Source organism: Sylvia atricapilla, chromosome Z (assembly GCF_009819655.1).
Source record: "Sylvia atricapilla isolate bSylAtr1 chromosome Z, bSylAtr1.pri, whole genome shotgun sequence".
Classification (NCBI taxonomy): domain Eukaryota; kingdom Metazoa; phylum Chordata; class Aves; order Passeriformes; family Sylviidae; genus Sylvia; species Sylvia atricapilla.
In genome coordinates, this window is record NC_089174.1 from 9,602,803 (window position 1) to 9,630,641 (window position 27,839).

Genomic DNA, 27,839 nt, shown 5'->3' on the forward strand with positions numbered 1-27,839 from the left:
ACCACGATTTTTTAAGGGAACCAGAGGATGTGGCCTCATGTCACCTGCATGTGCAAGGACAGGTGTGTATGTACGTGCCTGCATGTGCACAACCATCTCTGTATTGACCATTTGACAACAGCATCTGTCTCAAATACGTTAAGCCTTTACTCGTTAAAAAAATAAGAGAATATACAGAGAACTCCAGTTTGTGTCACTGCTCTGTGCTTGTTAAAAGCCAGAAAAACAGCTGTAGCTGAGCTAGAGGAGCCAAAAAGCAAGGGGGACAGGAGGTCAGCGCAGAGAATGTGCAGGGAAGCCTAAATTTATGCTCAGCCTGCCACCGTCACATGTATTGATTAAGTGTTTTGGCTCAGGAAAAGGCACATATTGCTAAGCAAATATTAAAAGCAATGCGGGTTTCAAGGGGAAGCCTCTTTCCCCTGGGAGTTACTGTTGATCACTCATAATTAGATGGGAGGTCAAAGCTGATGAAAAGATCGGATGAAAATTTATGGAAGGAAAATATGAGGAAAAACAAATACCGTATTACTTAATTCCTGCTGCCGGTTTCCAACATTCATTGCAGAACTTAGGGAGAAAAAAAATGTTTAGAAAGTTCCTGTCATTTTGTCTAGTAGGCTGTCTTAATTCTCCATCACCTGATTGTATCACAGAATATTTTGGCTGGAAAAGACCCAGGTGAGGGTCAGGCCCTTCTCCCAGGGAACCAGAAACAGGATAAGGGCACAAAATCCTAAGTTGCACCAGGGGGGGATTTAGGTTGGACTTTAGGAAGAATTTCTTCACAGAAAGGGTGATTAGAGATCGGAAAAGGGCTGCTCTGGGTGGTGGTGGAGTCACCGATCCCGGAGGGGTTTAAGGAAAGACTGAACGTGGCACTCGGTGCCATGGTCTGGTTAGCAAGGTGTTGTTGGGCCAGGGGTTGGACCCGATGACCTCAGAGGTCTTTTCCAACCTATTCCATCCCGCGATTTTGCGGATTTTTGCGTGACTCGGCGGTTCGGTAATGGCCGGGAGGCGCCCGCGCCTCCTCACCCGCCCCACCGCGGCCGCCAGGGGGCGCTGCCGCGCGCGGGGGAGCCCCTCCCGCCGCTCCGCGCGGGCGGGGGCGGGGCCGGGCCGCTCTCGCGATACCCGCGCGGCGCCGCCCGGCCCGCGGTGCCCGGAGGTGGCGGCCCGGCCATGGCGTCCGACAGCGACACCGAGGAGTTCTACGATGCGCCCGAGGACGTGCATCCCGCGGGCTCCCCCGCGCCGTGAGTTCGCCCGGCCCTACCCTCCTCCCTCCCTCCCTCCCTGTTTCTCTCAGCGCGGTCCCGGGGCAGCTGCCGGGGCTGTGGGGGAAGCGGGGTCAGCGCGGGGCCGCGGCCCCGCCGGGAGATGGGGTCTGCCCGGGGCGCGGAGGGCGCGGGGAACCGAGCGGGGCTTGCTCGGCGCCCGGGGCTGGTGCCGACGGCAGTGGCCGTGAGAGGATGAGATCATACCTGCCTTCCCGAGGCGGGAGCGGGTGTAGTGCTGGGAGGAGACGCGTGGAGATGGCATCGGGATCGACAGAAGTAATCCCTGAAATGCGATAAAAGTAACAGATTTTCTGAGGAGGGAGAAGCGAGCCGGCTTCGACAGCAACAGGCAGCTGTTGCTGCGTGAAGAACAACTTCTGGTGTGCTCTGTGCTCTGGTTTTAGTGGTGTCTTTAGTACTTTTACTGTTTTTAATGGGGATTGGACTAGACGATCTCCAGAGGTCCCTTCCAACCCTAAGAAATTTGTGTTTCTCTGTCGCTTTGATGTTTCTTGCCTTTAGCCAGCTGGTTCCAATAGTGAAGAGCTGCCAGCGTTTTGTGCAGTAGATCCCAGTGCTGCTGCCTCAGAACTAACCCTGACACCGTGTTGTTGGTGTCAGCCAAATGTGCTCCCTCTTTGTTGTAAATCTTTCTGGTTGTGTGCTGGGCAGGTTATGGCTTGTATCATTTCTGGGTTTTGTGTAGTCTGAACCAAACCTCTGCATTATTTTACGTGTTGGGATGAGGTTTCACATGGCTTGTTTACAGAGTAATAGATATGGATTGTGGGATCTATGCATTTGAAGCTTTAATAATGGACTAAAGAGCTTGTTTTAAGCTGTGATTCAGTGGTCACAGGATGCCTACAAAAAAGGAAAGACTAGATCTTTTCTCCTCACCTTCAGATCATGTATTAAAGTTTTTCTGAACTTAGGTGCTTAGCTGTAGCTTGGTGAAAAGCATATCTTAACATGCAGTTCTGCAAGATGTGATAAGACATTCACAGTGCCTGTACTGAAATTAGGTTTTTCTCCAACTGCTTAACTTCTTCTAGGAATAGTGATCAAACTTTTCTCTGCATTGCATTACCACAAAGTAAACAGCAGAAAACTAGAAACACCAAAAGCTGTTCAATAGGTTAAAGCAGCTGGAACCTGTCAGGGTTGGGGCAGGAGAGGGTGAAGATGAGGGATTAATGTGACTAGAGGACACAGACAGGAAAGGGGAAGCAGACTGTTTGGGAGAAGTGAGCTGTTAAATCTGCTCAACTGCACATCCACCTTTTGTCTGACACAGGTAATGCCGTGTGTCCTGGCTTTGCAGGTTTCCATCACCTGCATCTAAGCAGAACTTGATAATACAAAGTCATTCACTAGAAATTAAAGTGTCAGATGCTTTTAATTTCTCTATTCTGTGGAATTTGCTCTTCCATGACCTATATCAATGCATCATTGACTCGAGTCAATAGAATTCTGTGAGCCTGAGTCAAGTAAGGAGATGACGTCCGTGAGGTTAGTTTGCAATACAGCTGCTGGTCTGTCATTCAGTCTGTGGTTGAATCTAACAGTATTTGGACAGTATTTTTCTCAAAATAAGCTTTGAGATTTCATAAGAGTTAATTTCACACATGCATTGGACACTTCTAGTAAGTAGGCTGGTGTATTATTTTGCATGTGTAATGATGTTGAGTTGGGACCACAAAAAAAATCATCAAAACTTCTTGTTGCAGGCGAGGCAACTGAAAACAAGTACGTGTTGCCCTCTGCAGTTTCAGATATTTCCTTCTGCATTCAGTGTTCTGATAATCAGTGGAGAATCCTTTTTGGCAGCAATAGTTTGCAGCAAAGCAGTGTAGATATATTTGCCCTAATTAAAAATTCGAGGTTTGTAGCTTCCTCCCTCCCTGGCCTTTGTTCTATGTGGGGAAGTTTTAATAGCTGCTGATAGAGAACCTCTGAAAGTGGTGCCAAGTGTTCACGTCAGCTTGCTGACTTCTTTGCTGTTTATTTGTTTTGTTAATTGTCTGCTCTATAAGAGTGGAGTTTTCAAGTTGGATGTAGGCTCCCAATTCCCACTGTTAGGTCATTAATTACTGATGCTTGAGTCCCTCTAAAGGAAAGCACCATATCCTCATCCTCGAGTACATCTCTGACTAGTGCTTTTTAAGAACTAATTAGCAGAAATTAGAGAACCTGATGCAAAGTGTTTCTTTCAGATTAGAATGGTCTGAGGTAGTGTTCCTGGGGTAGTGCTTCTGGGGTGATGACTTCTCTAAGGTGAGGCATGTTTGGAGACGTTTTGAGACTACTGTGACCCCTTTGGCAAGGCCTGTGTGCTTCCCTTCCGTCTAGATCTTGCCTTTTGCTTGTAATTCTGCTTTTGACAGGACATGTGGAGAGTGTCCATCTGTTGGATAACTAAGTCCAGAGTAAAATGGGAGAGGTAGTGGGACAGAAGATGCCCCTATTTAACCTCTGTCACTCACTTTAAAAGCACTATAACCGTGGAATAATTTAGGAGAAGATGCTGAAATGTAGAGACCTGAACAGTCCCATGCAGGAGGATATCAGTTTTGAGAGAAGCAAAGCATGAAGTAAGGCATACTTGATTAGATGTAGGCATGTGACAGACCCTCTATATTTTATTTATAGGAAAAGTGATCCACCCACTCTGAAATCAAGAACTGCCAAACTTAATAGTTTGGACTTCATATGCCTAACAATGGCAGTGCAAGTTTGTTCCTAGTATGCTTGTATCCTAAAAATTGTTATGAGAAACCAAATGAAGGAGATGGTGTAGGTAATGAGAAATGTCCTGTGGTACTTTTGTTTAAATTCTTGACTTGTAACTTTAGCAGTCCAGTCTTTTAGAAGTTTCCTCTATGCCTTTCCTGAAGAATCTAGGATTCTTCTGTGTAGGAAGACAGGTAAGGTTAATTTATACCCCGCTTACATGTGGGAGATGCTTAGTACAACTTTTGTTTGTGAGAGAGAGTATTTTAGGCAACGTGCAAGGCTGTGGCAGCAAATAGACGGAGTGTGAAGTGTTGGTTGTTCAGAATTTGCTGAAGCTCCCGCACAGGAGCTTCCCCAGGGCAGCCCAGACCATGCATTGCAGCAGTGAATCTGTGTAGGTTTGAAGGTGTGACTGCCATGGAGAGCTGCAGCAGGAGTAATTAAAGCTTCCAGGGCAGGCACAGGTTGGAGGGAACACCATGTGCAGGACAGCAGGGAACACAGTTCCTGGGCTGGCTGTTGAATCTGTGTATTCTGTACAGGGCACAGCTGCTGTGTGTGCACTGCAAACCTCTTCCCATCTGGTTGCTAGCACACCTGTTGTATAACAATGTACATCCTCCCAGGAAGGCAGGCACCGGCTGGGGATTTGCCCAAAGCCAGTATTCACATTGTTTTTTGTTTAAGGGCTCAGTGTTTTGTCTTCTGTCACAGAACTTAACAACAAGTTGTTGAAAATGTGGATGTTGCTTCACACAGATGCTAGGCTGGAGCTACCTGACAGTAAGAATGTCAGAGAGCTTCCTGTGATCTGGTCACTATCAGGATGAATTTGATAGTGGAATAAACAATTTTTAAAAACATTTCTCTGTGAGTTTATTTGACTTTCAGATTAATCAGGCATCTGCTTATGCAAGTGAAATGGGATATTTCTTTGAATTGTGTTTAATCTTTGTAGATAACCTTGAAGTCTTCTTTTGTTAAAGTGGTGTAAAAGTGGTATCATGTAAGATAATTTAGAAGTTATGTGAAATGCAGTCTAGAAGATGTGTTGCTATCAGTTTATAAATCCCACTTTTTAGTAGATGTTCATACGAGATTAGTTTTTGCCTTATGTTTTCTGTGGCATATGTCAGTTTTCATGTGTTGCCTGACCTTTCAAAGCCAAATCAATATTTGATCTTTGGGTTGATCTTATATAAATATTTTCAGACACTTTTGCCACTGTATACCCTTTTTTAAAAAACTCAAGGATTTCATATACTGCATCCAGAGAACTCATGGGCTTAAATAAAACATGCTGTGGAGAAGGCTGTAAGTTCAGGTGATTGGGAAGACAAGACCCTTCCAGAGTCGTGCTGAACTACAAAAGGTTTCAGTTATTGAGCTGGCTGACTTTGTGTAAATAAGCAGTAATTGCTCTCGACTCAGGGAGCAATGGTGCTGACAGACGCACAGCTCAGGTCCTCTCAGGCAAGCCACAGAACTTACCTGGCTGTATAAAAACTGATCTGAAAGTGGGTTTTTTTGCTAAACAGTTGTGGAAGCTTTGCAGTATTTTAAAAGTATGTAAATTCCATGGTAAAGCTTCTCCTTAATTGTATGTGTGGGTTATGTCAAGCTGTCAGCATGATGTTAATGTTCCACACCTGCTAATTCTGTAACCCTTATCACTCAAGCACCTTTTTCCCAAGGTAGCTGAGTAGCCTGAAAGTGGAAAGTAACATCTGGTTTTGTTTGAGTGCAGATTTTCTGCAAAACTAATTAGCTGAAGAAGCGTGAAACAGTAGCAGTGTCATTTGAACCTCCTGTTTTGTGTAACCAGTGTAGGAATGAGTTGCCTGTACCAGAAGTGAGGGACTAATTAGTGGGAAGTGTCACAGTAGAAAGCTGAAATATCTATTTGCAGTTGAGGGATTTGTCTTATTTTGGTTGTTAAGTCTAAGCAGTGTCTTGTAAAATAGGACCCTGGCTGAAGCCTAGACATTAATGTTGTAATTATAAATATATTTCATTGTTAAAGTTATCTCATGGTTTTATTGAACTGTGACACATTTCTTCCACTTGTAAGGAAATCAGAGAGTTGATAGTGGAACTGAAAATGTTTCAGTAACCAGAAATACCACACAGGCTACCAACAACATATTTTGTGAGACAAAAAATGTTCTTGTTTTTCTGGTCAAAATATTATTTTTTCTCTTTCTGCACATCGGAGTTAGAGCTTTCTAGGAGGATTATACCTCAAAACAGTGTCACAGGTATTGTGCACTTGAATTTAGTATTTGGACAAAAGTATGTAACTTTTAAACTGTGTAACATGCAAATTAGCTGCAATGATAGAGTTTTTATGTACCAATCCACTGTACTTTCTTGTTTACTTAGCTCTGCTGTATAAATGGGAACTTTGCTTTTTGTGATTAAATGTTTCCAGATGGTAAAGACAAGAGCTGAAATTCTTGAAAACCAAATGGAAATAGTTGCGGATTTTTTCAGGAAGTATTGTTCCTTAAAACGATTTTGGAGGCAGAAGGGGCAAATGAGCCTGAAATCGCGATATTTGTTTGTATTGGCTGGTGCCAGGTGATACTTGGGGTTCAGTGTCACTTATCTTGGTAGTCATCTGGGATACATGTGCAATCCAGGTAGTTCATTTGGTAGCAAGCTTTTAGGGAATTCGTCTGTAACTTTGTCTCTGCTTCTGACTGACAAAATCGTAGAACAATTCAGGGTGGAAGAAGCCTGGAAAAATCATGTAGTCCTTTCCTTTATGTATCAGTAAGATTCTGTAGTCAGAGTAAGCAGTGTGACTCAGTATTTAAATATCTTCCAGAATTCTGAAAGTCTTGTAGAAGATGTAAGTTCAGGATATGATAAGAGCTGACCATCCACTAATTGAATTGACTTGACAAGAAGTAATTATTTGATACCATTCCCTAAGATAGCTTGTTCTTTCATGTAATTAGTGTAATGAGAGGTGGTGTGTGAGTGGTTGCTAATGCGAAGTCACTGTTTCAAAATGTGTATTTTGGAAAGTAGTGCTCACCGGTTCCTTCCTGTCTCGAAGTATTTTGTCTCTATTTATGCCAAATGTCCTGATTAGAAATAAGATCTTAGGTTTGCTACAGAGTCCGAAGGGCAGAGTGGCTGTGATAATGCCAACTCTATAGATCAGGATTTGGGCACCTGATTTGCACAGTACTGGAGTGTTTGTTCTTCAGCTTTCTGAGAGTTTTTGTTTCTTTAATGGCCACACAATGCTTGGTGTACACATGCTAAATTTAAATTCTCTGTAATGCAAAATGTTTTTACCATTGTTCTTGGCATAACACTTTTTTATTAGAAAAGGGTGGAGAAAAGGTGATTCGTAGAAGATTCTGGTGACAAACTCTCAGAGTTTGTAGAAGCTGTGGATCTGTGTGTGTTATAGAGTAGGGAACTTGTATAGAAGTGATGTGAAAAACATTCACTTTGTTCCTCATCTTAATTATCAAGTATGCAGTTCCTGCAGAGGAAGGCTGTGTTGTAGATTGTTTAAAACAGTGTTTACTGTTTTTGAACTCTGCCTAAGTTTATCTTCTCTTTCTAACAGGTCACCAGCAAAAGTTGGAACCCATGTAGTTAAGGTGAGTTCCTTGTTAAAATCAATCAAGTGCTTGTTGATGAACACAGGGTTAGGTATTTCTGCCTAATGTAGATGAGTCCTGGCATCTGCACACAGAGGAAATTATAGACTTTCCTCGTTGCAGGTAGCAATTGTGCTTGTCTTGAAATTCCAGCTTTCCTTTTATTTAGGGTATGTTGACAGTGTCTTGAAGCTCATTTTATTCTGAAATGTGTATGTGCAATTTAATTAAGCTATATGTGATTACTAAACTGCCCTCTTTCAACTGATTTGTGAATAGTAAGCAAGCCTCTGCAGCCACCTGGGTTTTGGTCCTGATTTATATGAAATAGTTGATTGCGCTCTCTTCTGTCTCCAAAATAAGAAAAATCTTCATGTTTGTACTTCAGAAGCCCCCCCCCCCCAGGTTACGTGAAGATAAAACACTATATTTAGCTTAATGAGACAGCGTTGCCACTTCCCACGCAGGTAATTGGTATTCTGTGCATAGAGACAGCACAGCTGAATCCAGCACACAGTGAATAGGTGAGGAGCTGGAACCTTGTGCAAATAGCACTCATTTCCTGGTCTCAGAAGGGTCAAAGGTGGTGCTGTACAACACCATTCTGCCTAATGAAGGCTTGTAGTTTTGTCTGCAAAGTGTTGGGAAATCCTAGTCAAGCAGTGTTTCTGAGCTGTCAGCAGTACTCTGCTCCAAATCAACAGTATTTTAACAATCATACAGTATCTTGCTGTACCTCTTAGGGAACAGGGCCTTACCCCCTATTTTGTATTCTGTTTAAAATCACTTTAATAATTAAATATTACATGTGTAAGCCTTTCAAGCAATGATATTTTATCATTCTCACTAATCTCTGTGCAATCAATGAACTTCAAAACTAACTTTAATGTCATTATGAATTATTTGCTATGAAGTTCTCTATGTTGCTATTAGATTTTTTTAATTTTTTGAAGTATCTTCCTAAATCACTTGTTCAAAGCTAAATTTCTGAAGGTGGAAAAAGTAGTAGCTTCTCTGCTTGGTATCATATCAGTTCAGTGAATGTGTGACTAATGGTATCGTTTGTCTTGGAAGGGGTAAGAAATAGTTCCTAAGTCCGAAGTTTAATAGGTGTGTGAGTTTAATGTCAACAGAATTGGAAATTAATATAATGGGCTTCTGTAAGCACTGATTACGCTTAAGTATTTAAGTCGTCATACATTTGAAAACAGATTTTAATAATAAAGCAAAGTAGAGCTTGTATTTAGGATAGAAACAGTTTGTGGCAGGAGGGGGAGGGAGTGGAGAGGGAGGAAGAATTTTTCTGTAATTGCAGCTGTCTTTGCACAATATGCCATTTCTTTAGGTCAGAACTTTCCAAGATGGATGTCAGCAGGAGTTTGGGGCAGGGAGGAGTTTCAAACGTAATATGTTAGGATGCTCTAGAGGTTCTGTTTGGTAGTTTGAGAGTCTAGACAAAGTCTGAGGAGAAATTCCTTAAATATCTGTACTAGATAGTCACTCTAAATAAAAAAGGAGGAAAATGATTGAAAATATCCTGTTCTAGCTGGCTCTGCTTTGAGATCTCTTTGGATCTCTGCAGATCCTTCCAATGTCAAGGATTCTATCACGTTGCATTTTAGATATTGCTGATATATGTGATTATGGATAATGTGATATTGTGGCCTTTCATTGGGCTAGATGTCCTTTAAAGGTTTTTTTTTCCCCCTAACCCAAACTCTTTAGGATTCTAATAATTCATGTAGAAGAGAAAGTGTATGATGAAGCTCTTACTGGTCTGTATCACCTGAGGTTAAAGCAGTATCCTATGGTAAAAACTACTTGTGTTTCTGAACATAAAATTCTGCAGTAATTTATTAAAATGTTTACTCACAAATAGAATATTTTCAGTTCAGTTTATTTGGATTTTAGAAGGATCTGCATGAAGATGACTGGCTAAAATATGCAATATGTACTAGGAATACATGTAGAATGTAAGATTTCATGTTAGAACCTCAGAAGCATATTTCTGGCCACGTTGATAGATCTGCCTGCCTTAATTTGGAAATTTCTGAATAGTTTCTACTATGTGAGGCTATTATACAGTTCTTGCATCCTTTCCTAAAAGCTGATAAATAAAAAAGAAAATGTTTAATATGGAATTTCTTTGCTGTAAATTATTAGATGTGTTTTTTTCTCTAAATGTCATGCTGTGTTCAATTTGATTTTAGTTGAGGTTGCAGCCTCTCAATATGCAACTGTCTATTTTGTTGCATAGTGTGCAGCCTTTCTGTGCATGACTGAAATGCTACTCGTGTGCTGAGCATTACTGTTCAAACATCTGACAGCAGTAATGTGTGAAAATGTGTCAGATTTCTTGTCCTTTATGCTGTTTAATTTGTTGAAGCCGTATTTTTGTTAATCATCTTACTGAAGAAGTTAGTATTATTGTCTTATAACTTTTTCTTCTATAGGATATGGACAATAAACTACACAAAGCTGGAAATGAAACATTTGTACGAGAAATGAAACAAGATGATTCAAAAGAGGTTAGTTAAATACTGCTTTAAGCTTCCAGCATCACTCTAAAAATACTAAATAATTAAATGACCAGTGTTCATCCTGAAACTACCGTAGGTTAGAATTAGTTGTTAATGTTAGTAAGACTGTACCTCTAAAGGGTAAAATTCAAATTAAGTGTTCTAAAAACATATTTAAGACTCACCAGTTTTGAATTATTTGTGTAATTTACAGGATCATATTTAGCAGTATATGAGAACTCTGAAGAGTGAACAGCTTTTGTTTCCTAACTTTCTCTCCAACTGTCTTAAAGAAGACTGGAAAATAGTTACTTTGTTTTATCTTTTGAATATGCCAGTTTCTGCATCAAGGTTCTAGTCTCCTTTTAAAACAAAATGTATTTTGTGTATAAAACAACTCTTCAATGGAAGAGTTCTTGTGGGTTTTGTGCTGGCTGACTGGTTTGTGTACCCAGGAAGTGCCTGCTGGTGACTGGTGGAATGGGGTTTTTTTTGTTTCTCTAGATCATTGACAGTATTATAGAAGAAAGCCAGAAGGCCCAACAACTAGAGGGTGATTCTTTGGCTTCTAGAGGAAATGAATTGACTGTTCCAACTTCAGATGCAAATGCTTGGATTTCTGGAGCAGGTATCATTAGTGATATCCCAGAAGTACTAGCTTCTAGTACTAGTACATTACCAGAAGATGCTAGAGAACCAGAGGATCAGGGTGTGTGTAAGGATGCCGAATTGGAATCTGCGAAGCTTTTGTTTAGTTCTGACCAACAAGAATCTCATAAACTAACAAAAGTAACAACTGCAACTGACCATAAAATGGATGAAACTGAAGTACAAGGAGAAACATCGAAAAAAGAGGACATAACAGACAAGAAAGAGGCAAATCCTTTAGAAAAAGTGGCTTCGGATATATCTACCAAAGACCTTTCTACAGCAGAAGAAATGCCCCCAGCAAAGCCCCCAAGGCAGCTGACTGTGGAGCCTGACATAGTCGCCAGCACAAAGAAGCCGGTCCCAGCCCGGCCCCCGCCTCCCACAAATGTCCCTCCCCCGAGACCACCTCCCCCTGCGCGGCCAGCGCCGCCTCCCCGGAAGAAGAAGAGTGAACTGGATTTTGAAGTGCAAAAACCTGTTTTAGAAGGCAAGTATTCTATTTTAGACGGGTTTACTTATCTAAAGGGTTACTGTTTTTCGTGTTTTGAGTGAAGGATCGTTCGGTCCTGTGGCTTTAGTTTAGTTGATGAGTAAAAAGTCCTTCAACAGTCTTAGCTTGTTACAGTGAAGTAATACCCTTCTGCTTCAAAAGTGTTCCTCATTCATAGCCTTTCTTGTGAAGTACGTCTTCCTACTAAAACAGCTGTAGCTATAGGAAGGAGAAGTTGACTCATCAATACGTAAGCTAAAAAACAGTTACTTCAAATAAAATGTGTGTGGTCTGTATCTGGATAGAAATTCAGGTCAAGGTCTGGACTGAAGTCTTCTGAAAATACATAGTCTTGGGTTACTAGGGAAATAATTATTAAAAAGAAGTTAATAAAGCTTAAAGGGCCTAGGTGTGAAATCATGCCTGAACCTCCAACTGTATGTGAAATACATAACTGTAACTTAGATTTGTTGGCAGTTCATCATTAAAAAATACCAAACTGGTCAGAAAGGGTGTTCAGGCCTGTAACTGATGTTAGGATTTGATGCCTATGGCACGTGTTAGCTCTTCTTTCTAATAAATCTCTTTTTAGTTTCCCGAGACAGCTTCACAGCTGGTGGTCTTTTAACTTCAAGTTCAGTGACAGAGGGTGCGCCCAAAGATTCTCAACCTTCCTTGGATTTGGCCAGTGCAACTAGTGGAGATAAAATCGTTACTGCGCAGGTATTGGGAAATGGTTGTAGGTGTGAAAACTGTAATATTTTCCACTGCTTCAGTGTTACAGCAGAGATAATGTAATCTCTTCTGCACAATTTCAGGAAAACGGGAAAGCAGCTGACGGCCAAACAGCAAATGAAGTACTTGGACCACAAAGACCCAGGTCTAACTCTGGCAGAGAGCTCACAGATGAGGTATCAATGGCTGTGGTCTGTACATGGTACACTTTGTGCTTGTCTGTTAAATGAATTGTTCTAGTCACAGGTCACTCCTTGTTCTCTGAATCACTCCATGCTGTCACCAGGAATGCAAATAGGAGTGATGGTGCAGCTGGCTTTGTCTACCTAAGAACTTTGTGTCCCCTGAGTCATGTGTGGCATTAGCCTTTGGAAGTGTGAGTTGTAACAGACCTAAATGCCATCAGGTTTGTGTTGGTAGTTAATGCAAACACCTCAGAGGATTTTCATGGGAGGGAACACCAGCAAACCTGGTATTTTGTCATGTGTCTAAAACGGGAAGGAGTCAGCAATAGGAAAATTGTCTTCCTCATACTAAAAAATAAGTTTCTTCAGTTATTAATTCCAGTAATCCTGATGATGTTTGCCTATTCTAAGTTTTCATTCAGGTCTATCACTGTATAGCTTTTTTTTTACTGTTGCTGAACCTGTGTAGGCATTCATGAGATACTCCAAATAAACCTTTTCCTTTGTGATGCTAGTCAGTTCTAAATTCCTTTCCTCTCTGTATGTTAAGTTTTCCTTTGGCTAAACCTAAGATACAGCAGCTGGAGGAAGGGAAAGACTGCGATGTCTTTTAATTACATAATATGTTTGATATTAGCATGGAAGGTGTCAGGCAGTGGTTGATGTCTCTATAGCTGCATTTTTGATTTATGAAATTGAAGTTTGTGATATGTAACTTCATCTTTGTCTAGTGGTTGACAATGTTTGCACTAACATGCTAATTTAAACTTAATCTGTGTAAAATAACTATATAGAGAGCTACAGAGCTTTGCATTAAAATAAGTAATTTGTAAGTTTTGATGGTTTCTGGTTTGCTCTAGGTTTTCAAGTCTAATCAAGTTGTCTTCATTTCACATCTTATTTTTCTTCCATAGGAAATTCTAGCAAGTGTAATGATAAAAAACCTTGATACAGGTGAAGAAATACCTCTGAGTTTGGCAGAAGAAAAGTTGCCAACAGGCATTAATCCTCTGACTTTGCATATCATGAGGAGAACTAAAGAATATGTCAGGTATGAATCATGAGAGCCTTCGGCTCATAAGATGCTGTTGCGCTCACAATTTTTGGATGAATGGAAGCTGCTCATATGCGGGTTAAAAGAGCCCAAATCCATCTGTCTGACTAATCTGAGCTAATTCCCAGTTCTCAATGAGCCAGGCTCCTTATTGTCTTCTCTCAAGTTTACTAGAAGTTGCTGATATTGCTGGAACTTGACAAGCAAGTACATCTGAAAATCCACTGATCTCCAGTTAGCCTTTGATGTACTAAATGTCATTTTTGTGCTGAATTAACACAGTTTGTGTTCAAGTACTGGATGTTGTTTGTGCCACCACCTCCTTTAGTTTTTTCAGTGTTTCGTAGGAGCCTGTTCTTCTGAAGATCTGTTGTTATTAGTGCGTCTGACTGCTTTGAGGTTTACCTGTTCTTAATAGAGCTTTAGATCTTCTAATATGTAAAACGGAGTCTTTTTGCAATCCGTGATAGAAAGAGACACGTGCTTAATGATCAGAAAATCATCTCAATCTAGATCCTCTTTTCAAAGGCCTACATTCATTTATACATCAGAGAATTTCTAAGTTTTTTGTGTTGATGGATTATTGAAGCTCACTTCTCTAGAACTCTTTTGTGAAAAAACTATTTCACAATTAACAACTATTAATTTATTTGATCTGTGGAAAGCAAGATAGAAGAGCAAAGTGGCATGTTACCAGTTCCTAGTAATTTAATGTATTTTGTCTGCTCTTAGCTTTCCAAGAGTCACTATAAGCTTAATTTGGAAATTTGTGGCAAGGAGTAATATGTCTTTGGCACCTGCAGAGTATCTGCAGCTTATGTATCAAGATACCTAAGAATTCAAAAACCTGTTTATTATGTGAGTAAAATAATGACCATGTTTTTCCAATATATTACACAGAGGAATAAATATGTATCTTAAAATGCAGAGCCTGCTTTACTAATGTTTCACTCAATATGTATTCATTATGATATTCCATTAAACAGTCACTTCTTTATTTCCTAGTAATGATGCAGCACAGTCTGATGATGAAGACAAAATGCAGACACAGCAAACTGACACTGATGGAGGGAGGTTAAAACAGAAAACGTAAGATGCTGGTTTATGTTTTTTCCTTTCACTAGAAAGAAAAAAACTGATTTTATTTTTCTAAGCTGAAGCTTTCTTCTGACTACTGAACAAGTTACCTTTTAAGTAATCACCTTACAGGTGATACTTGATTTTACATAAGCCTGTAGCTCTGTGATTGAACTGAAGATTGCATGACTGCTGTCAAATTTACTGCTTATTTTAAGAAGCAGTAATGAAAAAAAGATAAGATTGCATTTCAAATCAAATTTATTGATTCATAGTAGTAGAAAATGAGGATTTTTCATTATTGTATGTTGAAAATGTGCCCTTGCTTTTAAGGACTCAACTGAAAAAGTTTCTTGGTAAATCTGTAAAGAAAGCAAAACACCTTGCTGAAGAATATGGTGAACGTGCTGTAAATAAGGTTAAGAGTGTTCGAGATGAAGGTAAATGACATGCAATCCTTTTTTTTTTTTTAATAGGATAATTGGTTTATCCTTGTGCTTTTAGGAATCTGAGCTGGCAGAGGAACATACACTGCTGAATTTTACCACTGTTGTACAGTTGGTGGTGTGATACTGTTAGAGTTGAACCTTGTAGCTTAGTAGGCATTTTGAGACAACCAGGTTACAGGGATAAATTCTTGTAAAGTAATAGTTGAGAGACCTTTTCTACTAAACCAGCTTAATACTCTGATTTTTCATTGTGCTGTTAGAAAGAGGTTTTGATATCAAAGTGCAAACATTTTTGAAAAGTTATTCCAACAAAGGTAGAAGTGGGGATTATCTTCATTACTTTAGTAAATCAGATTGTTTTATGGCAATCAGTGACACAATTAGAATTCTCGTATAGCTTGAGCTCCTGTTAGATTTCCCAACTACAACTGAATTCTCCCCTTCTTGTTTCATCAGTGTATCTTTCAGACAGACTCCTAGTGCTGCAGCAGGCTGGTGTCATCACAGCCTGAGATAAGTGCTGTGGAACTGCTGCACTTCAGTGTCTTGTGTTGCCACTGGCTGTCGGGCACAGCTCTTTTGCAATTCTTATACTTCATGGGCAAATCACCAGGCCAGTGCAGCGTACTCAGAAAGAAGAAACCAATATTCTCATTTGCAGCACACGTTGAACTGACAGAAATCACTTAGTGCAGGATCTGCAAGACAGGTGCCAAGAAAAGGGCACAACAAAAATTGATAGCACTTCTTATTTTTAGTGTTCTGTGTTTGGATTCATTGTAGCCTAAAATTCATGTGGATGTATTTTTAGACTTTGATGCAATACTATTCTTATTTTGCTTTAAGATCTTAAAATTGCCTATAGAAATTGTCTAATTCAAGACTAATCTGCTACCAAAAAGCTTACTAACAGATTAAATAGGTGCTGCAATACGTAGTACTGAATTTGTGTTCCTCTTAGTCTTTCACACAGATCAAGATGATCCCTCTTCCAGTGATGATGAAGGGATGCCATATACAAGACCAGTTAAGTTCAAAGCAGCACATGGCTTCAAGGGACCTTACGATTTTGAGCAAATTAAAGTTGTTCAGGATCTGAGTGGAGAGCATATGGTAGGTCTCAAATTTCCATCTGTGGTTCTACTGTATCTGTTCAGCCTGAGATTCAACTTCTCGTCTTCATCTACTTACTGACCTCCAAAAATAACTGTCAGGTTTATCCTCCAAGAAAAACTTTATTCTGGAAAATAAGTCTGGCAAAAGAAAAATGAAAATTTAGCTGGTTTGACCAGAACTTCAGGGGGTAAAAAGCATGTAGATTCCCAGGCATCAGGGATTCTCCAGAGCTCTCCTTTGAGGAGTTATGTGGGTATTTGGTTTGTTTGTTCCTTGAGTTACAACTTTAGGCTGAAATAGACTCTTTTCCATGACCAGAACTGAACACAGAGCAGTAAGCTTGGTGTGCTCAGCAGTAAATAAGTTAGTCTATTATTCCAGCTGGTAGATGGGGTCCGCCGCTTGGGACCCAGAGAGCCACAGCCACCCCAAAGGATGTCTCGCTAGAAACAGCTCCTTGGGGGGTCAGGGCACTCCTCAGTTTCTCAGCATCGGGCAGAGCAGTGATTTTTCAGCTCAGTGATTTCAGCTTTCAGTGATTTCAGCTCAGTGCTCTTAGCTCATGCACTTGTGAGTTTGCCCCTCTTTTAGCCGGTCGTGGTGAGAGAGAGAGAGGTCTCGTGTGGAATTTCCGCAGGTGGTACTTTATTGCAAAGGTACCAGCGAAAGGGTCCAGGGATGAGGAACCTCTGCCGACCAGAGGAAACCCAGGGGTTTTTATGGGACACCAGGGTGGGAGGAAAAGAGTACAAAACCAATCAATTGTAACAGATCTGCATAAGTTCGCGAGGGGGCTTGTGGGTCTCCGGACAGGTCGCCGTAGCTAGGAGGTTTGTCTTTGTCTTAGAGGCTCTGAGTGAAGTTGCAAAATTCTTTCTTAACTCCTCAACTTGGCTCCCCTTCAGGGCAAAGCAGCTGAGGCTCTTCCCACCCCCACAGTCTATTAGACAGATGAGCACAAGTATTGAACAGAAATACCTGATTGGTTTTGGAGGCATAAGTCAGGAGAGGTCAATGGAATATGGGCCAGAATGATAAGGTGGGGAGAAACCATTTCTAGAGATGCAGGTGGAGAATCAGGCAGAAAAGCTACTTATTTACCACTTTTGAAGTGTGCACGCTTCCCTATGGTGTCTGGAATGCATTCTGGTATTCCTGATTTCCCAAACTTCTGCTGACAGCAGCTGTCTGACATTAGAAGCACTCCCTCATCTTTAAGTGTTGGGCTAAGGATCTACAGCACTCATTACTGTAGGTCCAGAGATTCCAAGCTTGTCGTCCACAACTGAACTTTCCATTCCTGCTGGTAATCTGTGTTAGTGTCCATCATGTCAGTATTTGACTTCTTAAACCTAGGAAATTGCTCCAAATTGGTGGAGCGTGGTGGAGTGAAATGCCTAGCATTTCATTCAGTAGCAGGAGGAAATGGGATGCTGCTTGTATGGTTATGTTTTATTGACTAGTAACTCTTTGGACTTTGCAATGGAGAAAGAATTGTTATCATCAGAGGCTTTGCAAAACCCTCATGCCAATTATGTATGTAACAGGTATATGTAGTACCCGTGTTGGTTGCCAGCAGGTGTAATCAATCACAGTTTTTACTTTAAGAAAAAAAACATGCAAACCTCAAATGCAGCTGCAAGCTGCAAGTTTGGTTCTACAAAACAAACAGGAGGTTATGAGTCCCACAGACAACTGTACCAGTCTTATGTGGAATTCTGTGGTAGTGCTGACCTCCTGTAACTCCTCTCTTGCAGTCTTCTGCCCTGTGGGCTTTTTCTTTCAAACTGTTTTTGCATGTGTTGCACAATCCACCAGTCTTAACAATTACTTATCGGCGTTTTGATCTACAGTTTATTTTACTTGTGGTATCTTATGTATGTCAAAAATCTTACCAATTGACATTGTAGAAAGTCATTTTGGTACGCAGAAAAGCACTTTTTGTGACTTAAACAATCATCTCTGTTTTGACAGGGTGCTGTTTGGACAATGAAATTTTCTCACTGTGGTCGGTTGCTGGCATCTGCAGGGCAGGACAACGTAGTGAGGATATGGGTTTTAAAGAATGCCTTTGACTATTTCAATAACATGCGTCTGAAGTACAACACAGAAGGTATCTCTCTCTGCATGGCTAGAGCTCTGAAACAGCAGAAATTCTGGGTATTTGGGAACTTTATGTTGACTGTGGTGTTTCTGTCTGTGTTCCAGGCCGTGTCTCCCCTTCTCCTTCTCAAGAGAGCCTGAATTCTTCCAAGTCTGATACTGATGCAGGGGTAGGTACACAAGGTATTGGGAGGGGAAGAGATGGTCTGGTTTGTAATCCCAGATCTTCATTGTTGCTTTATCCAAACACATATCAAGGAGTTCTTGGTTTGTGTCGTTTTGTAAAATTGTCATATCAACAGATGTCTTCAATCAAATATGTTAATACGTACAAGGGGTGCAAGCAAGGAAGCCCATCATTGAATTTAAAGCATTACAAAATCTGCATAGCTGTGCTGTGGCTTCCTGCTAGAGGAGATGGTTGAGTGAATTGCTGAGGAGAAAAACCCTACATCATTGAATTTCCTGTCTTAGTGTTTTATCTCTGATCATTACTTGTGGTTAACATCTGGCTTGATGTTTTTTCTGAGGGGGGCCAAAGTGAGCGGTAGGATTCTCAGAAGCATAATGATACCTGACACATTTAAATGTTTCATATCCGTGTAGAAAAAAATGGAACTTGACTGAAGTTAGTGTATTCAGAAACCTGTATTCAGAGTTGTACTGTTACTTGTAGAGTTTCCAGATACTGTAGTAAACCTTGCCATTAAAATTAATGTATTTAAGGTGGGAGTTTTTTTATTTTTGGCTTCCAGTAGTGTAAGAAGCAGATGACAAAATCAGAGTTTAAGTGAAGATCTTGGCAGTAGTGTTATTTAGTGTGTGTTGTTTTGGCAGAGGGAAGCAGGGAGGCCAGCAGTCATTCTTTAATTAATGTAAATGAGTGGGCTTGCTGAGCCACACACACTAGAGGTGTTGTTTTGAGTAGTTGGGTTTTTTTAGTTTGGGTTTTTGTTGTTTTTGTTGTTGTTGTTGTTGTTTTGTTGTTGTTTTTTTTTTTTCCTGGAGACGTTTTGTATAGGAACTTTTAGGCTTTTAAAAATTTTTATTTTACACCTGTTAATTCTGAACTGGACTCTTACTAGGAGGTTGTCATTCATGATGTGCACTAGAAACTTGGAAACTTGAACTCACAGTTTATATTCTGAAGTGGAATGCAAATTTTAAGGTTGATATACTTTGTTCCAAAAGCTTGTCTTCAGGTGTTTGCCTAAATTCCTGTCAAACTGATCCTACTGAATAAGAGCTGAAAAATGGAAGATTTAGAACTTCTTAATTTTGCAATTTCAGGATGATCTTTCACAGCCTATTGTACTTGACATTTACTTCAGTTGTTTATTAGTGCAATATTGTTTATTTTAAAGTAGTAGGAGTTGTTCAAATTGTTATTGTCCTTATACTTTTTTTAAGCAGTAAGTGCCTCGTGTTAATTTTTCCAGCTAATATTAGGTAATATTTATGTACGTTTCTCTGATAGATTTGCAGTGGAGTTGATGAAGACCCAGATGATAAAAATGCCCCATTTCGTCAACGACCATTTTGCAAATACAAAGGCCACACAGCAGATCTTCTTGATCTTTCCTGGTCTAAGGTAAGGCACCTTAATACAGGCTACACAGTTTTTCTTGTTTTCTGTTGTCGGTTGCTACTGGAACCATACATTAAACCGTATTAAATGATCCTTGAAATCAGGAGTTTTATATAGGCAACGTTTATTCTAGTTGAAGTAGTTGGAACAGAATTAGCAACCTTCTTGTGCTTGTGTAATTAAGAGTGGTCTTTAAAAAAACCAAACAAGCCAGTAACAATTACAGTTGTGTATTCAATAATGAAAGTAAATTATTTAGAGTGGGAGAATTTTCCGTTGGAGCTGTGTGGTTTCTGTTTTATGGTGTTCCTGCTTTTACTGTCTTCAGTATACTTCGCTTTTTGTGCAGTGTGCACATTCTGAAGTTACCAAATACATACATCTGTTTTAAAATTGGAGAATTACCTTGTTTCACATCGGACTTATTCAGAGAATTCTCCACATGGGAATGCAGTTGTACTTTTAGGAATACAGTCTGGTTGAAGCATCTCAGGCATCTATGAAGTCTGTCATGCCATTTCATCTCTGAATACTTTAACTACATTCCAAGTATTCATTTTCACCAAGATTCTTCCAGAAAATTTTCTCTGACCAAGGGTCAGTGTACAGCTCTTAAGGAAAGCACCAATCGGTAATGGCAATTTAGATAAACCTTTTAACTGAAAAGCTAAAATGTTGAATTTCATGGCAGAATAGAAGTTGGTAAGGCTCTACTAATCAGATTGCTTCTGTATTTCCAGTTACTTTAGTGTGTATTAATAATTGTGGAATTCTCTTGTTTCACAGAATTACTTCTTGCTTTCTTCTTCTATGGATAAAACTGTCAGATTATGGCACATATCAAGAAGAGAATGTCTTTGCTGTTTCCAGCATATAGACTTTGTCACTGCTATAGCTTTCCATCCAAGGGTAAGTGTAACTGCCCTCTTACTTCTAGAGGGGTAGAATTTGAAATTACAACATTCTACTCCCTTTTTTTTTTAAATTTAAAAAATAAAATGATTGAATAATAGAGCTTTTGCTCTTCAAAAATATGCCTCCTGGATAATATTCCAGAACTTTGTGTTCAGCTTCACTGGGACTGTGCATAGAGTTTAACCATGTGTACATATGAAGTGGAAAGTGAATAATTATCTGTTGACTGTACCATCACAGCTGGTATAGTGTAGAGTAGCTTTGTGAAAAATTACGATTTCCAGTGTGAGAAATTGTGATTAAATATTTGTGGGAAAAAACCATAATGGGTTTGAACAGATTGTCCAGAGACCATAGAATCTTTGAGAATTCTTAAAACTTGACAGAATATAACCCACTACAGGCTGATGAGAATTTTGGAAGTGTCCTTGCTACAAGCAACGGAGGTCAATCAGAGACTTCCAAAGATTACTTTCAATGTATTTTTTATAGTTTTTTTTTTAAATACTATAATCAAGCTTTGTAATATTAATTAAACTCAAGGGGAAGAACAGTATCTGTCAGTGTTCCCTAAACATACAGAACTAGCAGATGTAAGGGAAACTGTGAAAGCAGCTTTCAGCTCCTAGCAAGATGAGTGTTGAGAGGGTAGAAACTACCTGTGCTAACAGTGAGCAATTTCCTAACCTGAGGTATTACTGTTTGTGTGTAATCTTACCAAAAACCTGTAAGAATTTCAATTCCATTTGCCACCAGATTTCTTAAGCATAATGATCAGCTCGTCTGAGGGCTCTTTTTTGGGAAATTCTGTAGAGGAGCTGTTTGGAAATGGGGTGGGAAGGTTTTAAGGAAGGCAGAGACATACAAGTGGACACTAAACCTTGTTTGTATTCTCAGGATGACAGGTACTTTTTAAGTGGTTCATTGGATGGAAAACTCCGACTCTGGAACATTCCTGACAAAAAGGTGGCATTGTGGAATGAAGTAGATGGACAGACAAAATTGATTACAGCTGCCAACTTCTGCCAGAATGGCAAATATGCAGTCATAGGCACCTACGATGGAAGATGCATCTTTTATGATACAGAGGTAAAAAACTTTGAGACTGTGGATTTTTTTTAATGTTAAATTACAAACAGATTGAGAAGTCATGGTTATTTAAATGCCAAGAAACAAACCTCTTAGAGCTTGAAGCAAACTAATGTTTTTACACAGTTGTTTCAAACTGGGACATGTTTTAATATCTTTTCAGCACTTGAAGTATCACACACAAATACATGTGCGTTCTACCAGAGGTCGAAATAGAGTTGGAAGAAAAATTACTGGCATTGAACCTCTGCCAGGAGAAAATAAGGTACTGTCTTTCAGTTCACCTTTGGCCCAGTATTGAATTCTGGTATTTATATCTAATTCTTAGTAAGTTTGTGCCAAATGTTTAACACTACTAAAATGAGCTTTACTCTTTGCTGATTAAGGCTGATACTATACTAAGTAGTGGTAAAATCAAATATGTAATGACATTATGTGCTGATTAATGTGCAGGTGCAAAAAAATGGTTACTATTGTTTCCATTCCTAAATTTATTTATTTCTTTTCTAGATACTAGTGACATCAAATGATTGCAGAATCAGATTGTATGACCTAAGAGATCTGTCTCTGTCTATGAAATACAAAGGTTATGTCAACAGCAGCAGCCAAATCAAAGCCAGCTTTAGGTAAGACAGTATTGTAACAATTGAGTTGTTGGATTTGGGAAATCTTTAGCTGTGGCTAAAGTTAGAGAGGATTTTGTTTAAATAATCTACACTGACATGAAACTAAGCCTCTGAAATGTCACTAGGCACAGAATGCAAAGGTAAAAAAAGGCTTTGGACAGGAGTGATGAGCTGGGAGCTCCTGTGGATGAGTGAATGCAGTTGCATCCTGTGGACAGTATGATGTGTGTCCATTACTATTGCTATGAATATCCAGCTGAGGTTGGATAGGAGCTTGGGAGATCATCTGGCTCAGTCCTCTTGCTCTGTATAAATTTCCCAGATTAAGTCATCTCTACTTACTGAGGTGTAGCCCAGTTAGTGTCAGAGTTTAGAGATGCAGAGCTACTGTAATGCATGCTTGAACAGCTAACAAAAGTAATGTTTTTCCTCCTTTGAATTTTTAGTCATGACTTTACCTACATTGTAAGTGGTTCAGAAGATAAGTATGTCTACATTTGGAGTACATACCATGACCTGAGCAAGTTTACATCTGTAAGAAGAGACCGAAATGACTTCTGGGAAGGCATTAAAGGTAAAAAAACAGCTTTTGGTCTTTATTTACCAAAACTCATATGATTTGAAAATTGGTATGTTTTATTTGCTATGCATTTAGTCTGAACAAATTCTTAGCATGATGCATGGTAATTGGTGGCCTGTCAGGAGTCCTTGTTCACAGGAGACTCTCTTTGAGATGGCAGGAGACAGAGTAGCTTAGAGTTTCTCCAGCTTCAGTGAGAGATTCGGAATTAATGTAATGTTTTGCTGGCCGATTGTAGAAATCAAAATAATTATCAACCCATAATCCTTTATGGAAAAGTGGCTTTGAGAACAAATGCAAGATTTTTCTCTTTCATAGCAGGCTAAAAACAAAAACGGGTGAGGAAAAAAGCAACTTCTTTATCTGCTCCACAGTTTTGGGGAAATGTGGGCTAAGCTTGCATCAAATGTGTTTTAGACTATTGTCAGTTAGTTTTGGGCACTTAGAGCATCTGCTGTTGAAATCCATAAGATTATAGAACTGTGACAGTTGTTCCTTGAATTCTGAGTTTACCTGATGCCACTAGCACTGAGGTTCTTGTATATTTAGAACTTATGCCTGCTATTCTTGTAAAATTAACAAGTTCTTGAAACAAGGTAATGAAAATTGGATTCTCTTTCTGAAGCGCACAATGCAGTTGTCACCTCTGCAATCTTTGCTCCAAATCCTGGTTTGATGGTGTCACTGGAAACTTCTGAAAAACAAGAAGCTGAAAATAAGGGAGAAGATTGTGAGATATCAGACACCATACCTTCTGGTAGGTATTTAAGATGAACTCTGCTTGGTACCATGGTATGAGCAGGAAAAATATTAGGAATACTTTCAATCTGAGTGGGGGTTTCTTGAGAAGAAAAGTCCTTGCAGTGGCATGGGTGTATATTCCATTTTAGCATTCCACTTTGAACATTTTGGCAGCTGTTACATTCTTGAAAGCTAAGGATGTGAGATGAGGGGTACAGTTGTTATCCTAAGTACTTTAGGATTATTCCTTTTATATTAGAGATGTTAGGAGGTAGAGCTGCACCAACCATTAATGAAAAGGTTTCTTTTCTAAAAATGCAGATGTTTCTTGAAGTATTGGCTAGAAATCAGGAATATGATAAAGAAAGAATCGCAGTGATGTCATGTATTTTAATGAGAGTGGTATTTTTATATATTTTTAAATGAACTAACAGTTTATTCTCTTTCCTGTTTAGGAGCTCTGAAGACAGATCACACAGAAGTGCTTTTATCAGCTGATTTTACTGGAGCAATTAAAGTCTTCATTAACAAAAAGAAATATGTATCTTAGTTGGTTTGCAACTGACAGCATAAAGTTATGGTACTGTGGGATTAAAATTCCATAATTAATGCAGGCAAAAGCGAAGTATCTAATACAATAATGTTACAGGCTGATTTATTTTTAAATCTTTATTTTAAGGCTACTCAAATATTGAATCCTTGGAAAGCAATGTGCCTATTAACACCTGGGCTTGTAGGATAGAAAGGAATGTGTAAGAATAATTCTGCCAAGCATTAGACTCTAAAACTTTCTACAAACAGTTGTTTTGCAATGTCATTGTGAACCTGCACAGGTTTCTGCACAAAACCGTGTTCGCACGTGTGTGTGCCTTTTGGATATATGCACGAATTGGAACCTGTGTCAAAAGCATTTTAGTGGTGCTTGTGGCCACTAGATGTCAGGAACTGGAGTGGGAAGGGGGAAGGCTGGAAAAATGCTGAATAATGTAGTCTGATCTTTGCACAAAATTGCATTTCAGAAAGATCTTGAGTTTGTAGTGGCTAATATTCAGAGTTTTAAGTTATGCAAGTTTTTGATGGGTCAGCAACCATGTGTAAATGTTTTTTATAAATTTCTCAACTTCAGGACGTGAAATTTTTTTTGTTGTCTTTTAATTGTTGTGGACTTTAGATTCCTTTCTTATATATAATTTTTTGCACACTGGAGCACAATACTTGTGTAAAGAATTCTCTCATTCCGTTCACGGGCACCAGGATATATTCACCTTCCAGATAAAATTAAGCTGCATTAAGAAGTTCTTATATTTTACAACTATGTAAAATAAAATGTTTACATTTTTTAAGCATTGTAGCTTAAAGTTCTAGGTTCTTCTTGTTTGTTTAGTGCCACTGAATTTTGAAAGTCTTTGTAAATATTCATATGAAACACCTATGAAGTAACATTCTGGGCATCATAACCCATGAAATGTTATTGATGGTCAAATATTTCACAGAACAAATGTATCATTAAACTTGGTCACACTTGGAAATCATTAAACTTGGAAATTGTTGCTTCTTTTCCATTTTGATTTCTAAATTTGCCTTTTGTCTAAAGTAGTTTTGATTCTAAGATTATTGGTCCTGCAAGCACTTGCTACTTTCTGAGTTCTGCTTCTTCTGATCTTGTCACACCTTTGTTTCTGAAAGAGTGGGGAATGGAGTGCTGCAACTGGATATTAAGCAGAATTAAGAGTAATTATGTGATAGTTTAGCATGAGGAGGACATTTCAAAGGCATGCACGGAATACACTCTTTCCCATTAGTGGAAGAATGAAGACATGGGAAGGCAGGAAGTGAGTCTCACTTGTGTGGTAATTCTTTTCTACTCAGGTGAATTTGGCTATGACTTTGTATAGAATTGTCTTGGACAAGAAAGACAGTTGCAAGGAGTTTCTCATCAGTCAAAATAGATAGAAGAATGGTACACACATTTTATAAAATGTGTCTTCAGTTAACACAGTTGAGTGAGTTTGACTCAAGAGTTGAAAATACCTGTCTGGATGACAAACTCTCTCAAGGTTCTTTTGTTACTTTGAGCTCCACTGAACTGACAGAAGTGAGGAGGTGGTACATTTGGTTTGTGACTCCAAAAATCAGTTTCTATAATATATGCAATATCTGTGTAACTGACTGAGATTTCTGTGAGTTCTTCTCAGACACTTCTAGGGTTGGTTATAGATGCTCTACATATTTATTGACTCATACAAGTTAAAAACTGCTTTGTGCAGTACAAATGTCATCACTTAGCTTACAGGTACCTTAATTCCAGACTCTTGGCACATTGTGGCCTTCCTGTCTCTGAAACTAGAAGTCCAGACTGGAGGAAGAAGCATATGGGCTTAGCATTGGAGGAAGAAGCATATGGGCTTAGCATTGGGGGTTTGGGGTATACTTTTTTTTGTGCTTCTCTTCCATTCCTGCTTTTCCCAAATTATAGTTAAAATAGTAAATGCAAAAATTAGGGAAGAGTAATAAGAGAAGGGAGCTCTTACTAGCTGCTAAGAAATACACAGAAGAGGATGGGTCAATCAAACCCAGCTTTTAGTGCCTGAAGACCTGGCTGCTGTGAGCATGCAGTGTTGGAGGTACAAGTGGACTTTGGGAGTGGTCCCTGCAGCATGAATGGCTTGCACTTTGGCAGTTGTTTCACATGTTCCATGCAAAGTCTCCTCTGTAACCTCTTAATGATTGAATGTTTTGTTTGTTTGTTTGTTTTTCCCAACATGACTACTTTAGAGATAAAAGTTGAATTGGTGGTTTTGCATATTACCTTCCAGAAACTCTTATTAGGATATTGTGTTTGGACCTGTTAAGTACTCAGGTGATAATTAGAAAAGGGTTATTGTTTTCATTATCCAGGCAGTAAACAAAGCTGATCTTGAGGGAGATTGACTTCCATTTTTCTTGATATTTAGCTTCTCAGCACTCACAGTTCTAGTGTTCCCCTGCATTGATGTAGTATTCTCAATGCTTTTTCCCCAGTTGAAATGTTCTGCTCATTTTTGATGGTTCAGAACTCAGTGCCTCTTTCCCTGTCCTTCCAAAAGTAGTGTCAGTTAAGTGCTGTTCCAGTCTGAGTGGTGCTGTGTCCTGTCTGATCTCGTCCACTGCTGGGTCCGGAGGCTTCTCTGGTACCTTATATGCTGCGTTCTGCTTTTGTACACAGCATCCAAGTTCTTCTTGCAGGTAAATGTTAAGTTGTAGGTAAATGTCAGTTTCTCTTCTGAGCCTGTTGGGTTCAGTCAAGCGCCTTCACTGTCTGTACCTCAGGGAGTGCCCTTGCACTGGAGTGATGTTCCTGGCTGAAGCACAAGCATAGCGTGGATGGAGATCTGTTGAAATACTTTATGCAAGAGGGTTTTTCTATCTGGAGTGTATTTTCCAGGAGGCTACTTAACAACTTCTGTTAAAGAACAAAAGGTTGATATTCATGTCATCAAAATTCTGCTTGCAGAAAGTGATTGAGAATTCCCAGGAGGGAAAGTGAGGAATTGCCATTGCAGAGGAACCTTGGTGCAGGAAATGTGAATTAACCCAGTCACTTCCCAAGAATCAATAAAGTGAGCTGATTGGAGTGTCACAGATCTTCAGCACCTCATTTCTGCTGTAGCTGGCTCCTGGCAGCTGGTTCTGGCAGTTAGTGGCTATGGGTGGAAACAAAGCTGTGTCTCTGCTACCTTTGTCTCTTTCAGAGCTGGGCACCAAGCCCAGTGCACGTACATAGGGACAAAAACAACAGATCGAGTAGCTGAATCATGCTAAAATTTGATTTCTAGATGCTGCACAAGTCATGCTTTCTGAAGTTAAAAAGGGGGGGTGTCTTTGTTTCTTTTGGTTGGTGAGATTCATTTGGGGCTTTTTAACTGAAAGCAATGCTGAATTACGACCGGCATGATGATAATATAGTTAAATACAAGAGCATTAGCCATGGGCATGGCAGAATCAATTCATCAGTCATGGAAGGTCACTGCTTTTTTTGCCTGTCATTAGCAATTTGCTGAACACATGTTGGAAAATGATCACTCTTCAAATGAATCAAAGTGAACCCGTGAGTGTAAGGAATGCTAAGCTGTTACTTTGGAGTCAAGCTTACCTGCTGCGTCTGGCTGGAATATCAGCAATGCCAATTCTTTTGTGTTGTATCAGTGTCTGTTTTCTAAGTGTTTTCTCTAGTTTATCATATTGATACCTTTTTTGTTTGAGAACTGCTTATAAGCACATTGCTTCATTTTGTGAAAGT

The 27,839-nt window shown here is 39.6% G+C and overlaps 1 protein-coding gene across 1 annotated transcript; it reads left to right on the forward strand.

Annotated features, from left to right (window-relative positions):
• The first annotated feature begins 1,148 nt into the window (after positions 1-1,148).
• Positions 1,149-25,097, forward strand: WDR44 (WD repeat domain 44). Its single transcript, XM_066339703.1, has 20 exons — positions 1,149-1,259; positions 7,609-7,642; positions 10,096-10,170; positions 10,666-11,299; positions 11,895-12,025; positions 12,121-12,213; positions 13,137-13,273; positions 14,282-14,365; positions 14,687-14,793; positions 15,764-15,915; positions 17,893-18,031; positions 18,127-18,191; positions 19,499-19,612; positions 20,396-20,518; positions 21,422-21,613; positions 21,777-21,878; positions 22,124-22,239; positions 22,686-22,813; positions 23,445-23,576; positions 24,016-25,097. The coding sequence occupies exons 1-20, from the start codon at positions 1,186-1,188 to the stop codon at positions 24,108-24,110; spliced, it is 2,727 nt and encodes a 908-aa protein (XP_066195800.1). The 5' UTR covers positions 1,149-1,185; the 3' UTR covers positions 24,111-25,097.
• Positions 25,098-27,839: the final 2,742 nt, after the last annotated feature.